General features: G+C 38.1%; 1 protein-coding gene across 1 annotated transcript in view; it reads right to left on the bottom strand.

The window, feature by feature from the left end:
- Positions 1 to 18,241, bottom strand: part of LOC132891137 (thioredoxin domain-containing protein 6-like) — a 51,943-nt gene that overhangs the window by 15,339 nt on the left and 18,363 nt on the right. The window contains exons 6-12 of the mRNA XM_060928597.1: positions 15,912 to 15,990; positions 15,745 to 15,827; positions 14,882 to 14,974; positions 14,302 to 14,456; positions 8,288 to 8,469; positions 6,406 to 6,550; positions 3,633 to 3,740 (exon numbers count right to left, since the gene is read on the bottom strand). Coding sequence (XP_060784580.1) covers positions 3,633 to 3,740; positions 6,406 to 6,550; positions 8,288 to 8,469; positions 14,302 to 14,456; positions 14,882 to 14,974; positions 15,745 to 15,827; positions 15,912 to 15,990 — 845 coding nt within the window. The remainder of the gene's footprint in view (positions 1 to 3,632; positions 3,741 to 6,405; positions 6,551 to 8,287; positions 8,470 to 14,301; positions 14,457 to 14,881; positions 14,975 to 15,744; positions 15,828 to 15,911; positions 15,991 to 18,241) is intronic.

An 18,241-nucleotide genomic window follows, 5' to 3' on the forward strand; every position in this document is an offset into this window, starting at 1 on the left:
ATATATATATATATATATATATATATATATATATATATATACACACACACACACACACAATTATATTATACATGTGTGTGTATATACCCCTATATATGTGTGTGTGTGTATATATATATATATATATATATATATATATATACACACACAATATATAAATATATATATATACACACACACATTATATCACAGACATTATATATATATATATATATATATATATATATATACACATACACACACACACACACACACACACACACGTACAGTGGTGCTTGAAAGTTTGTGAACCCGTTAGAATTTTCTATATTTCTGCATAAATATGACCTAAAACATCATCAGATTTTCACACAAGTCCTAAAAGTAGATAAAGAGAATCCAGTTAAACAAATGAGACAAAAATATTGTACTTGGTCACTTATTTATTGAGGAAAATTATCCAATATTACATATTTGTGAGTGGCAAAAGTATGTGAACCTCTAGGATTAGCAGTTAAAATTAGAAGGTGAAATGAGAGTCAGGTGTTGTCAATCAATGGGATGACAATCAGGTGGGAGTGAGCACCCTGTTTTATTTAAAGAACAGGGATCTATCAAAGTCTGATCTTCACATCACATGTTTGTGGAAGTGTAACATGGCATGAACAAAGGAGATTTCTGAGGACCTCAGAAAAAGCGTTGCTGATGCACTTCAGGCTGGAAAAGGTTACAAAACCATCTCTAAAGAGTTTGGACTCCACCAATCCACAGTCAGACAGATTGTGTACAAATGGAGGAACTTCAAGACCATTGTTACCCTCTCCAGGAGTGGTCAACCAACAAAGATCACTCCAAGAGCAAGGCATGTAATAGTCGGCAAGGTCACAAAGGACCCCAGGGTAACTTCTAAGCAACTGAAGGCCTCTCTCACACTGGCTAATGTTAATGTTCATGTGTCCACCATCAGGAGAACACTGAACAACAATGGTGTGCATGGCAGGGTTGCACGGAGAAAGCCACTGCTCTCCAAAAAGAACATTGCTGCTCATCTGCAGTTTGCTAAAGATCACGTGGACAAGCCAGAAGGCTATCGGAAAAATATTTTGTGGACGGATGACACCAAAATAGATTTTTTTGGTTTAAATGAGAAGCGTTATGTTTGGAGAAAGGAAAACACTGCATTCCAGCATAAGAACCTTATCCCATCTGTGAAACATAGTGGTGGTAGTATCATGGTTTGGGCCCGTTTTGCTGCATCTGGGTCAGGACGGCTTGCCATCATTGATGGAACCATGAATTCTGAATTATGCCAGCGAATTCTAAATGAAAATGTCAGGACATCTGTCCATGAACCGAATCTCAAGAGAAGGTGGGTCAGGAAGCAAGATAATGAACCTAAGCACACAAGTCGTTTTACCAAAGATTGGTTAAAGAAGAATAAAGTTAATGTTTTGGAATGGCCAAGTCAAAGTCCTGACCTTAATCCAATGGAAATGTTGTGGAAGGACCTGAAGTGAGCAGTTCATGTGAGGAAACCCGCCAACATCCCAGAGTTGAAGCTGTTCTGTACAGAGGAATGGGCTAAAATTCCTCCAAGCCGGTGTGCAGGACTGATCAACAGTTATCGGAAACATTTAGTTGCAGTTATTGCTGCACAAGGGGGTCACACCAGATACTGAAAGCAAAGGTTCACATACTTTTGCCACTCACAGATATGTAATATTGGATCATTTCCCTCAATAAATAAATGACCAAGTATAATATTTTTGTCTCATTTGTTTAACTGGGTTCTCTTTATCTACTTTTAGGACTTGTGTGAAAATCTGATGATGTTTTAGGTCATATTTATGCAGAAATATAGAAAATTCTAAAGGGTTCACAAACTTTCAAGCACCACTGTACGTGTGTGTGTATGTATGTGTATGTATGTGTGTGTGTATATATATATATATATACACACACACACTGTGCGCGTCTGTGTGTGTAACATAATTTTGTGTGTGTATATATATACACACACACACACAATATATATATATATATATATATATATATATATATATACACACACACGTGTGGCACGGTGGTGTAGTGGTTAGCGCTGTCGCCTCACAGCAAGAAGGTCCTGGGTTCGAGCCCCGGGGCCGGCAAGGGCCTTTCTGTGTGGAGTTTGCATGTTCTCCCCGTGTCCGCGTGGGTTTCCTCCGGGTGCTCCGGTTTCCCCCACAGTCCAAAGACATGCAGGTTAGGTTAACCGGTGACTCTAAATTGACCATAGGTATGAATGAGAGTGTGAATGATTGTCTGTGTCTATGTGTCAGCCCTGTGATGACCTGGCGACTTGTCCAGGGTGTACCCCGCCTTTCGCCCATAGTCAGCTGGGATAGGCTCCAGCTTGCCTGCGACCCTGTAGAAGGATAAAGCGACTAGAGATAATGAGATGAGATTCACGGGACTTTCGGGTGAGTTTTCATAGCTTTACCTACTTATTTTGTTCAAACAAAACTGATTCATGTAAATAAATAACTATTTTCGAATGTAACTGTTTTGCTGAAAAATATTAAGATCTTAGTGGTCAGAATGATATTTAAAAAACTGGAAGTCAGAAATGCGAGTGTCAATCTCAGTTCAATTAATCACTGAATTGTTTATTGGATGTGGCTCACTTTTTTTTTTTTTTAGGTTAGTCTTGAAAGGTGTGAATATTAATTGAAATAATCATTTATATTCTTTAATATAAATTCGTAGGCCCTACTTTTTGAGAAATGCAAAGGCCTACAGAGCACAAAGAGGGTATTAGAAATAATCTTTTATTTAAAAAAAAACTAATTAGCATAATCAATGCTAATTAAATACTAATTTGCATAATGTTTTTACTAATTGTTAAAATTTTGTATTACAACCATCTATGTGCCTGCCAATTTCCATGTAAATATCTTAAATAAAAGTTATTTAAAAAAACCTTTGATCTCATTTGTTAATTAGGCCTATTCTGGACCATGTTAACTAATATATTACGTCAGTTTTCCAAAAATTAAGCTGTTTCTCCAATCTTTGATTTCTAATATCTCAAGAACTGATAAACATTTTAATTCTGTAAAATGTATGTTGTTCAGCATTAAATTCTGAATTCACTGACAGCAGTTTCAACCAATTTTGACTGAATTTGAATTTTCACCTCATATGCCTATTAACACTAGCCAACTAGCAAACATGACAAACTGACTAAGGGGATTATTAATCTTTTTTTTTTTAAACTAGATGGCATACATAAGCTAACATGAGAGGATATAATTTAGGAAATCTCAAAACAAACAAACAAAAAAAACAACTCATATCACTCAAACATGGGTCTATTGAGTCTATATGACATCACTGTAAACCTGGCAGAAAGGCTAGAAACAAGGCTGTAGCAAAGAAATGAGGAGAAGAAGAAAATCTACTTCCTCTGAATTTTGTAACTTAATTGAATTTTTATTTTAGTATAGTGATATTTGAACTTCATTTGAATGGCCTTCTGAACATGTGTATTCTGACTAAAGCATACAGGGAACTTTATGCACTATTCTAGATTTTTCCAAACTCCACATTTATTGACAGAAATTACAGTTTCATTCACTGAATTAAAACTAATAAACTCAGCTGCTGTGTACCAGTTTGGTTGTTCCTGCTTTGCCTGTGTTGGGTCTTTGGATCCCAGCAGATTTCTCCAGTGCTCCACAGCTCCCTGTTTAGCCAGAACCAGAGCCAGCACAGGACCACTACACACAACACAGATGATCACACACTTTATATTACACATGCATACAAATTCACAGGAAATTATATTTTATAATACATCACTGTTGAAGGAAGTTTCATTTCACATACACAGGTTAGAAAATGTGTAGCTGTTGATCTGGTGAAGTTTTCTGGAAGAAGACATTTATGTAGCATTTTTGGAAGGAGTCTCCAGTGTCAGTGCTTTATAACAGTCAGAGATGAAGCTGTTCCTTTAAGTTTTCTTGTGTAGTTACAGTGCCTTGAAAAAGTATTCATACCCCTTGAACTTTCACATTTTTCCACCTTACAACCACGAACTTAAAAGTTTTGTATTGAGATTTTATGTGATAGACCAACACAGAGTAGCACATAATTGTGAAGTGAAATGAAAATGATAAATGGTCTTCAAAATTTTAAACAAATAAAAATCTGAAAAATGTGGTGTGCATTAGTATTCAGCCCCCTGTAGATACCTCTAAATACAATCCAGTGCAATCAATTGCCTTCAGAAGTCATCTAATTAGTTAATAGAGTCCTACTGTGTGTAATTTACCCTCAGCATAAATACACTTGTTCTGTGAAGGCCTCAGTGGTTTGTTAGAGAACACTGAAGAACAAACAGCATCATGAAGACCAAAGAACTCACCAGACAGGTCAGGGATAAAGTTCTGGAGAAGTTTAAAGCAGGGTTAGGTTATAAAAAAATATCCCAAGCTCTGAACATCTCAAGAAGCATTGTTCAATCCACCATTCAAAAATGGAAAAAGTATGCCACAACTGCAAACCTACCAAGACATGACAATCCACCTAAACTAACAGAGCGAGCAAGGAGAGCACTGGTCAGAGAAGCAGCCAAGAGGCCCATGAACACTCTGGAGGAGCTACAGAAATCCACAGCTCAGGTGGGAGAATCTGTGCACAGGACAACTATAAGTCATACACTCCACAAACCTGGCCTTTTTGGAAGAGTGGCAAGAAGAAAGACATTGTTGAAAGACAGGCATAAGAAGTCCCGTTTGCAGTTTGCCAGAAGCCATGTAGGGGACACAGCAAACATGTGGAAGAAGGTGCTTTGGTCAGATGAGACCAAAGTTGAACTTTTTGGCCTAAATGCAAAGTGCTATGTGTGGCGGAAAACTAACACTGCTCATCACCCTACACACACGCCATCCCCACTGTGAAACATGGTGGTGGCAGCATCATGCTATGTGGATGCTTTTCTTCAGCAGGGACAGGGAAGCTGGTCAGAGTTGATGGGAAGATGGATGGAGCTAAATACAGGGCAATCCTGGAAGAAAACCTGTTGGAGGCTGCAAAAGACTTGAGACTGGGAAGAAGATTCACCTTCCAGCAAGGCAATGACCCTAAACATACAGCCAGAGCTACAATGGAATGGTTTAGATCAAAGAATATTCAATGTGTTAGAATGGCCCAGTCAAAGTCCAGACCTAAATCCCATTGAGCATCTGTGGCAAGACTTGAAAATTGAAAATCCATCCAATCTGGCTGAGCTTGAGCTATTTTGCAAAGAAGAATGGGCAAAAATTTCAGTGTCTAGATGTGCAAAACTGGTACAGACATACCACAAAAGACTTGCAGCTGTAATTGCAGCAAAAGGTGGCTCTACAAAGTATTGATGCAGGGGGACTGAATACTAATGCACATCACATTTTTCAGATTTTTATTTGTTTAAGATTTTGAAGACCATTTATCATTTTCGTTTCACTTCACAATTATGTGCTACTCTGTGTTGGTCTATCACAATCTCAAAACAAAACTTAAGTTCGTGGTTGTAAGGTGGAAAAATGTGAAAAAGTTCAAGGGGTATGAATACTTTTGCAAGGCACTGTGTAAGTCTTCCAGACAGTGGGCTTTGCAGTTTTCTTTGGAATTTGAAGACAGTAAGAAAGATAGGTAAGGGAATGTCTGTTTATAGCTGTTACTGTGATAATATTTAAATAATATTGGCTGGCATTGAGCTACTTAGTATATCAGATATATTCCTTTTAGCTCGTATGATATTGCAAGAGTTGAAGACAAGTTCAATATCATGCTAGCTGAATGGAATACATCTGATACATCATGAAAGGAAGCCATTATTATTCTTATTAATAAAAATACATACTCTTTTCCAGGTTTTCAATGTCGGTATGTTTTTCTCTTGGAAATATGCGTGAAGAATGTCTAATGAACACCTTTCGGGTGTTCAACGCGTCTTTCTCTTTCCCAGCCCACAAAGAAATGCTTCTGAGCATGCGCAGCAGAAAACTCTCTTATAGAACATTCACATCAGCTTCGACGTGTGACGTCATGTTGTCTTGACAACCATACAGTATCGTAAACCATATTCAACACTCGTTCTCCATTGGGTAGAGTGATGTAATTCACATAGGATAAGCGATATGCTAAAAATATTGTATGCTATCAAACCAAATGAATGAAACCCGCTAGAAGGGAATAGAATACATGTTTTTATTCCATTGAAAAAGTGTCCTGGCTAATAATAACTCATTACTTCTCTGCTTCATTTGGAGACGGTGTTCAAGCTGATCCATGTTCTGCTATTTTGCATAAAATGTATGTTTGACCAAAGAGCTGAGAGTAGTAGTAGAGCAATTTGTAAATCTTCCAAAGACAGATGTTACACAAATGTAAAGTGATTACCTGGTCATGTTAGTGAGAAGGGCTTGGAAGTTTTCGCCGTCTTGGTGCTGATCATAAAATTGGCGGACCTGATCCTCTGTGAGCGTTACCACCTTCTGCATGGTCACTGTAAATCCTGCCTCATGGATCCTTGATAAGATCTCCTCTGCCAACACAAATCGGGATTTTTATTACACATTTGACTAATAAAAATAAATATAAAAATAAAAAACACACACAGGTGAACTGTTACTATTATAGAGCTGGGACTTCAGCTCAGCCAAAAAAAAGCAACAGGGCAAAGGATTTTGCAAGGGATTATCAGCAGGGTGTCAGGTAGCTCTGTTGTGTGTAGTTGTCGATGTTGATTTTAAAAGTCACTAAGTAAATTACATAGGTCAAATCAAGTTTGTTTTATTTTTATAGTGCTTTTAACAATAGACATTGTCGCAAAGCAGCTTTACAGAATTTTAGTGACTTTAAACATGAGCTAATTTTATCCCGAGTCTATCCCCAACGAGCAAGCCTGTAGCGACGGTGGCAAGGAAAAACTCCCTCAGATGACATGAGGAAGAAACCCCAAGAGGAACCAGACTCAAAAGGGAACCCATCCTCATTTGGGTGATAGCATGATTATTACATTTTAACAGTTTTAACATGAAGTCTGTTTTGTTGAAGATATAAACTGTCCATTGATGGAAACTTAAGTGCAAAACTGCTCATGACAACTGCAGTCCTAAAGTTAGCAAGTCAACTGTAGTCCTCAGCCATAAAAGCATTACTGTAAGTGTCCAGATCCATCTTCCAAGTGCGACTTTCGACTGTCCATATGGGGTCGTCTTCCACAGGAGTGATGTGATGAGACTCCAACCAGACATAGGGCATCAGAATGGATCAAGCAGGTTCAAGGAACAGAAGAGGTCAGTATCACGGTGTCAGGATTGACATGTAACTCAGAGGGACATACAGAGTTGGGGGGTGGGGGGGTGGCACAGGTTGTTTGGTATGCCCAATGTCTCCTGATGAGTAAGAACAGTATACATATTGCACTGAGTACAAGCAGGGACTCTGGCAAAACTAACGATGACAGCATAACTAAAAGGGGAGAACCAGAAGGTAACACAGGCATGAGGGCACCCTGGGACATAAAGTAGCCAGCCACTACACCATCAACAAACTCAAGTGATCAAGTGAGTGGGGGACTGACAGCATCCATACATCCCAGTTTACCAAAACTCTTTATACCTGAGGACCCCCCAGATCTACTCCTTTACCTAATAAAAAGCGACCATTTATTCAGCGACCATAACCTGCTGTAAGCTACATTGCCATGCTGCATTGGGTATACACCTGACTAAGGCCCCTAAAGGCCTAGCTAATTTCACGTGCCGTATGATAGTCTCCTATAACCAGAGCTCTTTCAGGTTTCTCAGTGGGTGCATCAATGAGAGTGGCATAGAAGGCATTGAGTGGCATAGAAGGAGGGGCAGGAGAGAGCCCAGAAACATGCAGCCTTCATTACGAATCCCTTCAGATTTACCAAGAAAATCCTTGGGCAGAAGCACAGTGGCCATCCACCCATATATACCATCAGTATGGTATACATATTTTGAGTTAGTCAAAATTATGTTAACACTTAAATGGTAGAAACCATTTATTCACAAAACATGCATCATATGTGCAAGATGATTTACAGGACTGTTTCAACCTGTTCGAGCAACAGTACCACTTAAAGCCCCAACACACATTTCACGGTCATGGCGCAGCACACATTCAGGAGAAAAATAATCCATTAGTGTTAACATAATTTTGACTAACCCTGTATATCTCCTTTTCGCCATCTCTGCATATTTGTGCCTGTAGGTTGCATTTCCATGCAAATAGATATGTTTCTGACACGTGCCTCTGTTTTCTCTGGCTGCGTCAGGCCGAATGAGTGCCAGTGTCCTCTCCACAGGCACTGGTTCCGATTCTGGAGGTCCGAAGTTGGGGAAGAAGAAGGCCAGCTCTCTACCAGCCTCCTCACCATTATGACTGCCATGAAGAGCATTGAAGAGATCCTCAGTTCCATACAGGGCTCGCAAACTGGGAGAGAAAAGGAGAAATATGATCAGTGAGAGGAATGATATGTGAAATCGAGGAAGAAGAAAACGATGCATGGAGAAAGGAAAGTGAACCAAGAGAGAAAGTCATGGGAAAAGACAGAAATGCAAGGAGACAGTGAGAAAATTCAAGAAATACAATTCTGAGAGTTATAGGGGAAAAAAATTGACCCACATTGGGGGAAGCCATAGGTTAATGGTTAGAGAAGTAGTTTTGGGACTGAAAGGTCACTGGTTCGATTCCCTGGACCAGCAGGAATGGTAAAAGTGCCCTTGAGCAAGGCCCCTAACCCCTAACTGCTCCCCAGGCTGCTCTGAATAAGAGCGTCTACTAAAATGCCATTAATGTAATGTAATGAGCAGTGAAAAAGAGAAAGCATGAGAGAAAGAGAGAGAAAGAAGTAAGAAGAACAGATATGTGAGACTGCTGGTTCTAAGCAAGCACAGAGAGAAGGGGAAGCTGACGATAAGCACAGGATGCATACTGTTATATGTTATATCCCATATTGTTTTCACAGATATGAGTGTTAACAGTAACACTCATATCTGTGAAAACAATATGGGATCATTTCACTAAAAACACACATCTGCTCTTCCTGATCGCTCTCATATTTTGTTCCATGTTGCCTCACAGCAAGAAGGTCCAGGTTCGAGCCCTGTGGCCGGCAAGGGCCTTTCTGTGCGGAGTTTACATGTTCTCCCCGTGTCCGCGTGGGTTTCCTCCGGGTGCTCCGGTTTCCCCCAGTCCAAGGACATGCAGGTTAGGTTAACTGGTGACTCTAAATTGACCGTAGGTGTGAATGTGAGTGTGAATGGTTGTCTGTGTCTATGTGTCAGCCCTGTGATGACCTGGCGACTTGTCCAGGGTGTACCCTGCCTTTCGCCCGTAGTCAGCTGGGATAGGCTCCAGCTTGCCTGCAACCCTGTAGAACAGGATAAAGCGGCTAGAGATAATGAGATGAGATGAGAAGATAAATTCATAAAGGAATGGTCCAGGGAATGAAGCCCTTTTATATTATTTATATGGCATGTGGAGAGCAAGAGCCCCGGCCCCCATCATGCACACTTTCTACAGAGGCACCATCGAGAACATTCTGACCAGCTGCATCACCGTGTGGTACGGCGCCTGCACCGGGTCCTGCTGCAAGTCTCTGCAGCACATCGTGAGAGTAGCTGAGAGGATAATTGGTGTCTCTGTCCCTTCTCTAATGGATATTTATAACTCCCGCCTCACCCGCAAAGCCATCAGGATTGCAGGTGACCCCACCCACCCATCTCACAGCCTCTTCAGTCTGCTGCCGTCGGAGAGGAGACTGCAGAGTCTCCGGGCCAAAACCAGCAGGCTCAAGAACAGTTTCTTTCACCAGGCAGTCAGGAGGCTCAACTCCCTCCCTGTTCTGCCCCTCCTCCCCCCTCTGCCCCCTGCCACAGATTCTGCTCGCACACCCCCCCTGCCCCCCTTTCAGCATCTGACATGTCATCCTCACAGTTCCCCCCCCAAACACACACACACACACACGTGTATGTGTATGTATGTATATATATATATATATATATATATATATATATATATATATATATATATATCATCGTTCATTAACACACTGAACTCAGGGACCGCACAGCTCACTTTACCTCGCTCATTTGCACTATTCCGCACTACCTCACCTTAACAGCTGCTAGTTTGTTTATACTGCTTATTTCATGTTTACCTGCTATACCTCAAGTGCCCTTGACTGTTTGTTTATTTGCACCAATTTACGTGTGTGTGTGTGTGTGTATACGGTATGAGTGTTTAGTCTACATCTAGTTCTTATCTAGAGTGTTTATACTGTTTATATTGTCTGAGTGTTTAGTCTTTGTCTAGTTCTTATCTAGTGTTTACACTGTTTATATTGTTTGTCTGAGTGTTTAGTCTATGTCTAGTTCTTATCCAGAGTGTTTATATTGTTTGTCTGAGTGTTTAGTCTATGTCTAGTTCTTATCTAGAGTGTTTATACTGTTTATATTGTTTGTTTTTTCAATTATTCTATTTTTATTTATTGCATTGCCTGTTTGCACCATGGGTCAGAGAGGACTGAAATTTCATCTGTGCTGTATGTCGAGCGTGTATAGCATATTTGACAAAGTTGACTTGACTTGATGTGAATGTGTGAGACTGCAGCAATATGGTTCTCACCTCCTTACATTAGGTTTTAAAATTTTTGTAATCTCTTGGTAGCCTCTAGCCCTACTATCCTCAGTTCTTCCTTCATTTTATGTAGAAATGTATAAAGCCACTGAGGTGACATGGTGCTGATTTTAAATAAGGTGCCATGAATGAATATTTTGAGCTCACCAAGTTTCTCAATTTTTTTTTTTTTTGGTGGCTACCAAAAACTTAAACTGTGGCAAGTGTTTTATTTTAAACTGAGTGAGGCACAAAGAAATTAATTGAATTGGAATATTGTGGCCACAGGAACCTAAGCATGGAGATGACTGATAATAGTTCACATGATGGAATAATGCATAAAAAAAAAAATTAATTGGCATTGCAACATGTACGTATATAGCCTGGGCCACCTGAACTAAATTCTCAAAGTGAATAGGCTTTTATGCCCATCCCTGCTAAATAATTAATTGGAGGCCATGTATTACAGAAAACATTCTGACAACACATGGAATGGTGGGTTTAATTTACACAATGTAACTTGACTGAAAGATAATAATTGGTGACCATGAGATACTTAGTTTGTGGCATGGAAAGAGTAACTTGTGACCTGAATATTCATTTGTGGCCACACTTTATTACAAACAAACAAACAAACAAACAAAATCAACAAGCACACACCATGTTACCTCAGCGGACCTGTGGAAATGAAAGGAGAGGACATAATGAAAAACTGGCAGCTCACTGATTCTTGAAACTTTGGCAAAAACGTGTCCCACTAAGAAAAGTGCCAAGTCTGTTGGAAATTAATAACATTTTCATAAATAAAAAAATTAAAGTTATAATCAGGGGGTCTTATGTAAGGTTCTTTTATAGGATTGTTTTTATTTTTTATTAATTTTAATGATATGCTGGCCACTGCCTACAAAATCAGTTGTCCTCGGATAGGAGCTAATCATTTCAACTTGATGAAAAAAACAAAAAGTAATAATTTAATTGAATAATACCTTTACTACATGAAAGAATACATTGTTATATGTTTTTAAAACTGCAAACAGTGAGTTTTGAACGATGTTTACTATTATTTTGTGGTTGCTCAAAACGTGTCCCACATATTCGTCACCACTGTCAGATATTTACAAAAAGCAATAAAATCAGGCAACTACAAGGTCAACTATATTCCTGAGGACCCTCTTTTCAAACCTTCAGCTCTACTGCATGCTTCCAGATTACTCAAGCTCCTGTAAGTTTGGTATTTTCTCTTAAACTTGTTCATATTTTTGGACACTGCTACAGTCACAACCATAGCATGTCAACACCATCACTTTTGTATAAAAAAATATTAGATTAGATTGACAAATTTATACTTTTTAAGAAGAGGTCTGAAGTAGCTAGCAACAGAGGGAAAACAAGATGGCTAATGTGAACAACTCCTGCACATCATGTGAAAGAGTAAGTTTTTGTCACCACCGTCAGATTTTCTGTCTGACGGTGGTGACAAAAACCTCCAAATGGCCCTCAACGGAGGCTAGAACATAATTGTTGATCACAATAAATACCAATATGACGTGATGTTTCATTATTTATATAATTCCTCCTCCATTTCTTCCCTATTGTCCAACCCTTAGGGGATGTAGTGTGCCTTTCCTCTCTCAATTCACTATTATGCCATCTTCATTTGGCTTATGTCATTTGGGATGCACATAGGGCACCTACTACCTACCTATATAGCACATAGTATACAGTGTCCCTTCTCCAATGACTAAAGCCAAATGGAAATGGCTTTAGAATGTTTAACCAAACCCAACATTCATAACATCTCCCTCAATTTCATAGTCATTACACTCAACTTTGACTTTATGTATTTTAGGAAGTTATGGCTAGGCAGCAGCTATCAGGGAATACTCAAAGGAGTTCACATATGAATTATTATTTTTATTATTGTGCCAGATGTGTTTTGTACACAGAATTTCTTATTGAATGTTTGCTCACAATAATTTAGTTTTTTTTTTTGTTTTTAGTTAATAACAGATATAGTTTGTTTTGTTCTTGTTTTTGTTGTTTTATCATCTGTTCACGTCCAATACAGTTTACAGTCCAGTTTACAGAATTTGTGTTAATGTATTATTTTATGAGTAGGGGGCACTAGATGACAGTTTAAGATGTTAGTGATGCATTGTACATTATTCCCACTGGTAATAACATTATTTCTTACTATGATGATTTGATATTTGATTATATGGGGATGGAGTACTTTTAAAAATGATATTGCTTAATTGTACCTTAGGCCTATATTCCTTGAAAAAATGTTATTACATTGCTCAGGCGTGTTATTTTTTTGGACCAAATAGTTAAATAAAGTTGTTAAGCAAAAAGCCATCGACTTTGGAATTGAAATTTGGAATTGTGTTGTAATGAGGCCACTGTCACCACCGTCAGTTCTAAAGTCACCACTGTCAGAGGGAGTTTTATTTGTTGTAAATGAATATGCTTACAACATGTTTCTTCAGTGCTGTTGAGTTATGAAAGTAATAGTCTCTTTTAATGCAAAAATAAGTTTGTTAAATAAAAAAAACATTACTTTGTCTCCTTAGGCTGAAAGTAAATAGTGTATAATATTAGATCTTTAAAGGAGTACACGTGAAACTGTATAAAAGCTGAAAAGTGAATATTCAACTTTTAACAGTGTATGTGTGCTAAGAATGCCAGATAATGATTTAAAAACTCTAAATACATATTAGACCAAATATATACAAAATAATTTGCTTTTTGTGTCTGACAGTGTTGACAAAAACAAAGTAATAGCTGAAAAAAATGCCCATTTTATGAAAAAAAAATACAAAATGAGGAGCTTGCACCGGTACATTGCTGAACAGCCAAGGCCTTGTCCTATACTGATATACCTTTAGATTTTGTAATTTAAGTAACTTATTTTCAAAATTAAAACCTGTTTTATCCAAAATCCCAAGAATCAGTGAGCTATGAGTGTTGTTCACTCACACACTTTCTTGCGCATTTTGTTTTGTAAATATGGTTGCATAAGGTAATCAGCGTTCTCATTACCTACAGGTACCAACAATTGGAAAACTGGTTTTAGAAAATGTAACTTAAAAAAAGGTTAAAGGTTAATATATCTTGGGTGACTAGTGACCCTCCTCTTCTAACAATTTTTTTTTCAGTTAGGACCTCACAACCCTAAGATTCCTCAATATTTATACTTTTATAACAACAAGCATTTTATACAATGCTTTTTATGTAAAAAGTGTTGTATAACTAAGTCATTAAAATTAATGATAAAAAGTAATGTTTTTGAATGGACAAGGGCAAAAGATGAAAAGTACAACAATAAGCGTAAGATCAGAAATTACTCAAATACAAAATGAAATAAATAAAATAGGTTAAAATAAATTAAATACTGTGCCTGACCAAATGCGTCTTCATACAATCTATTATTTAATACAGTATCATAATGTATCATAATTTAATAACATCATAATACAGCTAAGCTTTTTTAGCATTTGATTATTATTAATAAAATTAAGATTTTGCAATAGAATGGAAGTTTCTAAATTAAATCATGGTATATACACAGTTGGTTGAGAAAGGCTGAAGTCTTTAATGAAAACTTTTTCATAATCTATATGATGAGTTTTATTTAATGTATACCTCTCTGGATGCTCCCTCTTGGCCTCTTCTATACCTGCTGGTCCCAGGAATGTCTGCCAGGCTGAGATGACATCATCAGTACCCTCTGGATTAGAAATGACCAGAACATGGGAGGGACCACTGGACATGAAACGGATCAGGTCCTGAAAGTATGGCTGGGAACACACACACACACACACACACACACGAAGTATGCACATTACTGATCTATGTCAAAGACAACCTGAAGCTCAGTTCCATGCTGTTTGGTGGTTCTGCAGAGTAAGCAAAAGTAGGAACATGCACATTGTCTGCAGCTCTATTCTTAGTCTTCCACATAGTATGCCTCCAAAAAGAACACTATCACAGGGCTATAGTGAATGTAGCCATTTTGCAGTACAAAGACTACATATCATTTGTTCTGTATAACGAACACAACTATCCAAATGAGCCTGTATGAGCTCAGTGGGACCTTCAGCAACTGTAGAAAAAAAAATCATATCAAAAGCACTCATCCAGAAAAGCTGAACGTATATATACACGAGAGGGTGATAAGACAGCCAGATAACCGGACTCTTGTGCAATATGCAGATGACACCACCTCTGCTTCTTTGTGCTGATAAAACTTCTGAGCCTCAGATTCACTCATTGTGTGCTCCTCATGAGCCAGGATCTCAAAGCCTGCACCCTGAATCTGAGTTTAAAAAAAAACACAGATTTATTATTATTGCAGGGATTGTGATTATTATACAAACTCAAATACTCAGGGGCTTTCAGGGATTTTATTTCTCTTATACCATGGCAAGTTTTTAACATTATTTCTTAAAATTATGACATTTTTATCCTTTCATAGTTTCATTTAATGATGTGGAAAAAGCAACAGTATTAGACCCTGTAGAACAGGATAAAGCGGCTAGAGATGATGAGATTAGTCAAGTCAATTTATTTGTTATTTACTTTTAATAATAGACATTGTCACAAAGCAGCTTTACAGAAAAATAAAAACTTTAAACATATGAACTAATAATTTTATCCCTAATAAATTTATTTATCCTTAGTAAGCAAGCATGTGGTGATGGTGCCAAGGAAAAACTCCCTCATACGACATGAGGAAGAAATCTTAACAGGAACTACACTCGAAAGGGAACCTGTCCTCATTTGGGTGACAACAGATAGACATCAGTTCTGACTGTTACAAAGCACCAATACTGGAGACTCCTTCCAAAAATCTTAAATCAAGATCATCTCACAAAAAATAAAATAAAAATCACCATGTCAACAATTACATGTTTTAGAACAATGGAGCAAGTTCAATAATATACTGTACAAACTTGCAATTTACCTGGCAGCTAGCACTAACATCAGAGCTGCTGTTATAGAAAATTAATCAACATTTTTCCACCATCAGCTTGAAGAATCCAGTACTACAGTGGTATAAATTGCTGTATTGTACTTAGCATGTACCTTCATAATAATCTCATCTGTCTTCCCATGTGCAACAACATCTGGCTTAATGATTCCCACTGTGTAAGCCCTGTTAGCAGGCACTAAAAGGAGAAAGGGCAAAATAATGATTGTTACTGAACACTGGTACATACTGTTAGTGGTATTACTTCAGAATGTGTAATTACCAAGAACATCTTCAGAATGTTGATGAGCTTCTGCTTCCTCTCGCACTTTTTCTTCATCAATCAATCCATGATCCTCCACCTGGGACAATAGATAAAAAATAATTAAACAAATACTAAATGTTTTCAACCTAGTTGGACGTGAAAGATGAAACCAGACAACTGTTTGACATATCAAGTTCGATATTCGATCACAACTCTATAGTAATGATGTAAAGTGAAAGTGCTGGTTCACTGCTGTCCACCAGGCACCCAGCAGAGTCACACCATAATAAAGGTTGTGGTGGTGTTCCTGGTGCATGGCATGTGGTGTCAAAGAAAGGACTAAATATACATTCATAACTGTGATGCATCTCTCATTATTGGCATCACTGTCATAAGACAATGCAGCAATTTACTGACGCGAAATACACATTACACAATTTGATGGTTCATATACAATATTATTATACATACAGGACACTTTTTCCATGGAATAAAAACATGCATTCTATTCCCTTCTAGTGGGTTTCATTCATTTGGTTCAATAGCATGCAATATTATTAGCATATCGATTATCCTACATGTATTCTGCCACTCTGCCCAATGGAGAACAAGCATTGAATATGGTTTACAATATTGCCCGTTGTCATGACATCACGTCAGAGCTGATGCAAATATCCAGTGAGAAACTTTTCTGCTGCGCATGTGCAGAAGCATTTCTTTGTCCGACGGGAAAGACGCGTTGAACACCCGGAAGGCTACCAAAATGTCGTTAAGTATTCTTCACGCATATTTACAAGAGAAAAACATACCAGTGGACATAAAAAAAAAATGGAAAAAAAGAGACACATCGGAGACGCAAAACTTTCGCACTAGCGAGTGACTGTGACAATTTGTAAACAAACATGGCTGCCAGGCTTGCTTCATTTAAAAACTGAAGATTTAGAGAGAATTTTGGCTGCTAGGTAACTCCGTTGTATGTAGTTGTCAATGTTGACTTTAAAAGTAACAAAGCGAATTACACAGGGAAATGAATACTTAAGTATGAGTGAAAAATACTGTGGCGAGTATGCGTGGAAGAAAAGTCTGGAGACAGAAATCTTATTTTCTCGGTCATTAGCCTGTGCTACTTGATAGCACTGGCTTGACTGCTTTATTAGCATTCACTAACACTACTGATGAATGCTACATCAGCTGGAAGGTGACTTCACTGTTACGCTGAAAGCGCTAACTCGCAGGTAAGGTAACACTGGCCTTCGAGAATGCTGATATGAAGAGAGTATGTACGTATAATAATAATAATAATAATGGCTTTTTTCATGGTACATCAGATGTATTCCATTCAGCTAGCATAATATTGAACTTGTCTTCCACTCATTCAGTATCATGCTAGCTGAATGGAATATATCTGATGTACCATGAAAAAAGCCAGCCAATATTATTTAATTATACAATATTTCATTGGTGCCATATCAAGTGCTTTATTTAGCAATCAAAGTATATGCAGATTGCATCACCTGGCAGGAACACAGGCTTATGAAATCCAAATAGATTTTGAATAAATATAATTTTACAAATAGCACCTGTTTTCCCAAGGGGCCACATGAGAAACTTGGACTGTCGTGGAAGGCCAAACCAACAGTCTGAACTTAACCCTGCTCAACTTAACTTTGTTAAAACAACAGTAAATTGTCTGGTTTTGATTCGGCTATGAAAAATGTAGAGCAGGCCAAATATTATATTATTTAATTTTATTTTTAACATTCTTTTAACAACATTACAACCTTGAAAATGTGCATGATTTCTGCAGTATTTCAAAGAGCAGCATTTAATCAACTGTAAACAAGTTGTGTTATTTCTATTTGGTTGTTGTCCAGTTACCACATTTACTGTTTTTCAGTTATTCATTTCTTGTTCAGTGAGAGAAATATAGTCTCTCTTGGGCTTGAACAAGTGCACTGAAGTTGGCTTGAGCATCTGAGCTGGATATGTGTAGTGTAGCTACCAGGTGATCATCATTGAGAGAGGCTCTGTGTCTGTTAAATTTCATCACTGAGAATGTTTCTTCACATATGTAGGTAGATCCAAAGAGAACCAACATCTTCCTAGCATGCTTTCTCAAGTGTAAAATGCTCTTTTCTTTGAAAGAAGAATAAAAACCCAGCAGTGAAACTGACAAAGTGCTCGGACAGTAGTGTGTCAGGCTGGAGGTCAACAAGTTGAACATCACTGGGTGCGTTATCCACCCTCCACACGGCTCGAAATTCGCGGTGGTCCGGTCGCCCGAGGCGACTTAATTTGTAATTTGGCGGGTAATTCCTGTCACTAGCCAGCCTGGCTGGCTAGTTGAA

This window comes from Neoarius graeffei, chromosome 9 (assembly GCF_027579695.1).
Source record: "Neoarius graeffei isolate fNeoGra1 chromosome 9, fNeoGra1.pri, whole genome shotgun sequence".
Taxonomy (NCBI): Eukaryota; Metazoa; Chordata; class Actinopteri; order Siluriformes; family Ariidae; genus Neoarius; species Neoarius graeffei.